Below are 2828 nucleotides of genomic sequence, written 5' to 3'. Positions count from 1 at the left end.
AATCTTCCAAACCACGGACCGGTAGCAACCCAGAAATATACATTGTTTCTTTTATTTGCCGAAAACCCTCAATATTAAATTCCTGCGATTATTCAACCAATATTTTACATACCATAACAGCCATATACTTAATTCAAAGTTATTTAAGACGAGCAATTTTTTGTAATTACCATGGCAGTATGCAAGACAGATTAAAATATTTAATATACGAAATGACATGATAGGCTTCATAAATTGGATTTTGAACATAATTTATTGATTTAAACAATCATTCAAAATCTACCATATCACTTAATATACCAATTTTGTATTATTCCACTATTAATTACATACATATATTAATGGCTTCTCATTAATACTGAAAAGCCCCTGACCTGCAATACCCTTTTTTTTCCTTCTCTCCAAAGGCTTGCAATACCTTCAACTATACTGTTTGTACAATTTATCACATACAATAAAGAAAATCCCTTCCTCATATAACAGCTGCACGGGTAGGGTTTTCAGACAATACACATTAAACCCACCATTAATGCAAGAAGCTGTCTGTACATGAATTTTAGGGAAGTAGTATGAATTGCATAGGAACCCACAATTACACATTTCCCATTTTGAATCCAAAGTTCTCCTTTCCATTACACTGCATGACTATCTATAAAGAAACTGAAAAGACAGCAAGAAAATGGAGATGAAGAGAAAGAAGAAAAATGGAAAATGACTTTTTGCTTTTTTTTGACATTTTCCTTCCCTTTTTTTGACATTTTTTGTGTGCTAGGTAACGACAATGAAATCTCCAAAAGTGAGCTTCTCATGACTCCAAAAAGCCTGTCATTTTAAGAATTGAATTCCGCACTTCATTCAAATACCTCCCCTTGAGCGTCCTCCCATGGCTAAAGCACACTGAGGACGCCATCCTCGCGGCCATGCGCCACCCAACAATCAAGTGCGGCGGCACGACCTCTCCTTCGTCGTCCCCCTCCTCGAAAGCGTAATCGGATTCAGGGGACCGGATGTAAGTTTCTGGGATATCAACCGGCGGCGAATTCGTCATCCTCTTCTTCTTGGCGTTCTTCTTTTTCGATTTACCAAGCGCCCACGAGTTGTCGGGAATCGGTGCCACCACTGTGTTGCAAAAACCGCAGTAATCGTGCTCATCCTCATCGCTGCTCCGATCCATCGTTGCTTGATCTTGATCGGAGAAAACTATGTCGGATTCTTGAAATTCGAAATCCATGAAGATTGAGGAGCGAGAGATGGGAATCGTGATGATATGAACTGGGTACAGAGGTGGGGGTTTTGAGAGGATGTATTAGTGGTGAAGGAAGGGAATGGGAGTGATTTATAGGTGGTGGTGGAGAAATTTGGAGAATCTAAACCGTAGTGAGCACACTTTGTGATTGTTTATGTTGTTTTTGTCAAAGCGGCATTATTGGAACAAGAGGGGATTGAGTGTGGTCCCATGTATCTTCTTCCTTTTCTTGGTTTCTCTCTCTACAAGTTCTTGAGTGTGGGGTTTTATTTTCTTTGCCTTCCTTTTCTCTCTCTAAGTCGGCTGCCTAAATAAAACACAGCTCCCCCTTTCTTACGGCTCACGGCTTGTTTTGGTTTTCTCGCTTGTTTTGTTATTCAAAGGACCTGGCAAAAGTTACATGTCTACATGATACATAGTTTGGGTACTTACTTTCGTACATAACCTATCTTCATCATTGTTAATTGGATAGTTACAATTTGAAATTTTGACCACCTATCCAAATCAACCGTGGTAAATGTGGGATGTGTACAAAAAAGGGTACATACCGGCAAAAATTCGGGTGTGGCTTTGATTGCGGCTTCTTGTGCTTCATGGTAATGAATTATGGAATATGAAATGCATTGCGTGGTGTAAATGCTAACAAATTTATTAGCCTTTATTACTCATGTGTTTTTGCACTGGACAAAGAAGATGTCATTACATTCATGATGTATCTTATCTTGGATTTGTTTCGTGGATGTACGGGCTCTAATAGTAATTAGATACAAAATGAAAATATGGTACAGAATAAGGATTCGCCGTCGATCTCTGAACTTATGGGTAAGGAGTGTTCGTTTTTTTTTCTTTCTTGCACGAGCAAAAAGTACCTGTTTGGTTTTGTCCCGAAAATGTATAATGTTATTCACACTTTAAAATGTTAGAGAAAAACTTACCGTGAAAATTGACGGATCAACATTTTTATAGTGTAAAAGTTTTAGGTCATTCCTGTTCAAAAAAGTCAGATAGAGTCAGCCGCAAGTTTCTGAAAAAACAGAAAGTAAAACATAAAAGTCATTCAAAAAACATATATGACCAAATTTTAAAATGAAATTTCCGAGAGTTTCCGTCATATGCTAATTAAGAAAATTTTCCATAGTACATTATATACACATGAGTCAATAAGTGTGTCAAAAATTGTTAGGATATAACGATGTAGTTTCGTATACACTTCTTATTATCTTGTAATTAACAAGAAATCAAGAGCGTTAGAAAAATTACGTCTACATTACAGATTTCGATTTGATTACAATTAAACACTTAATTACACAAGTAAAACTGTCATATTATATCTCATGATTAGTATACTTAACTAATAGTACATATAAGATATTCAGTTGAAAACTGAAGAAACTTCACAAATAAAGATAATACAATGATTAATATGTGAATACACCGTTTAATTATAAAAGCTTTTTTGTTAAAGTAAAATCCTAAATGGAAGCTACGTGTTCTATATGTACAAGTACGAGAACTTCAGTAACAAAAATGCGCAATTAAATGGAATATTGATGTATAATTTGAAAGGATCAGGGCCATTTGG

The 2828-nt window shown here is 36.1% G+C and overlaps 1 protein-coding gene across 1 annotated transcript; it reads right to left on the bottom strand.

The window, feature by feature from the left end:
* Positions 1 to 450: 450 nt before the first annotated feature.
* Positions 451 to 1513, bottom strand: LOC115682134 (protein S40-1-like). Its single transcript, XM_030606278.2, has one exon. The coding sequence runs from the start codon at positions 1229 to 1231 to the stop codon at positions 806 to 808; it is 426 nt and encodes a 141-aa protein (XP_030462138.2). The 5' UTR covers positions 1232 to 1513; the 3' UTR covers positions 451 to 805.
* Positions 1514 to 2828: the final 1315 nt, after the last annotated feature.

The sequence above is a fragment of the Syzygium oleosum genome, unplaced genomic scaffold, assembly GCF_021117445.2.
Source record: "Syzygium oleosum isolate NSW1041296 unplaced genomic scaffold, Sole_v2.1 Sole_v2.18, whole genome shotgun sequence".
NCBI classification, from domain to species: Eukaryota; Viridiplantae; Streptophyta; class Magnoliopsida; order Myrtales; family Myrtaceae; genus Syzygium; species Syzygium oleosum.
This window is presented reverse-complemented; position numbering and strand designations above follow the sequence as displayed.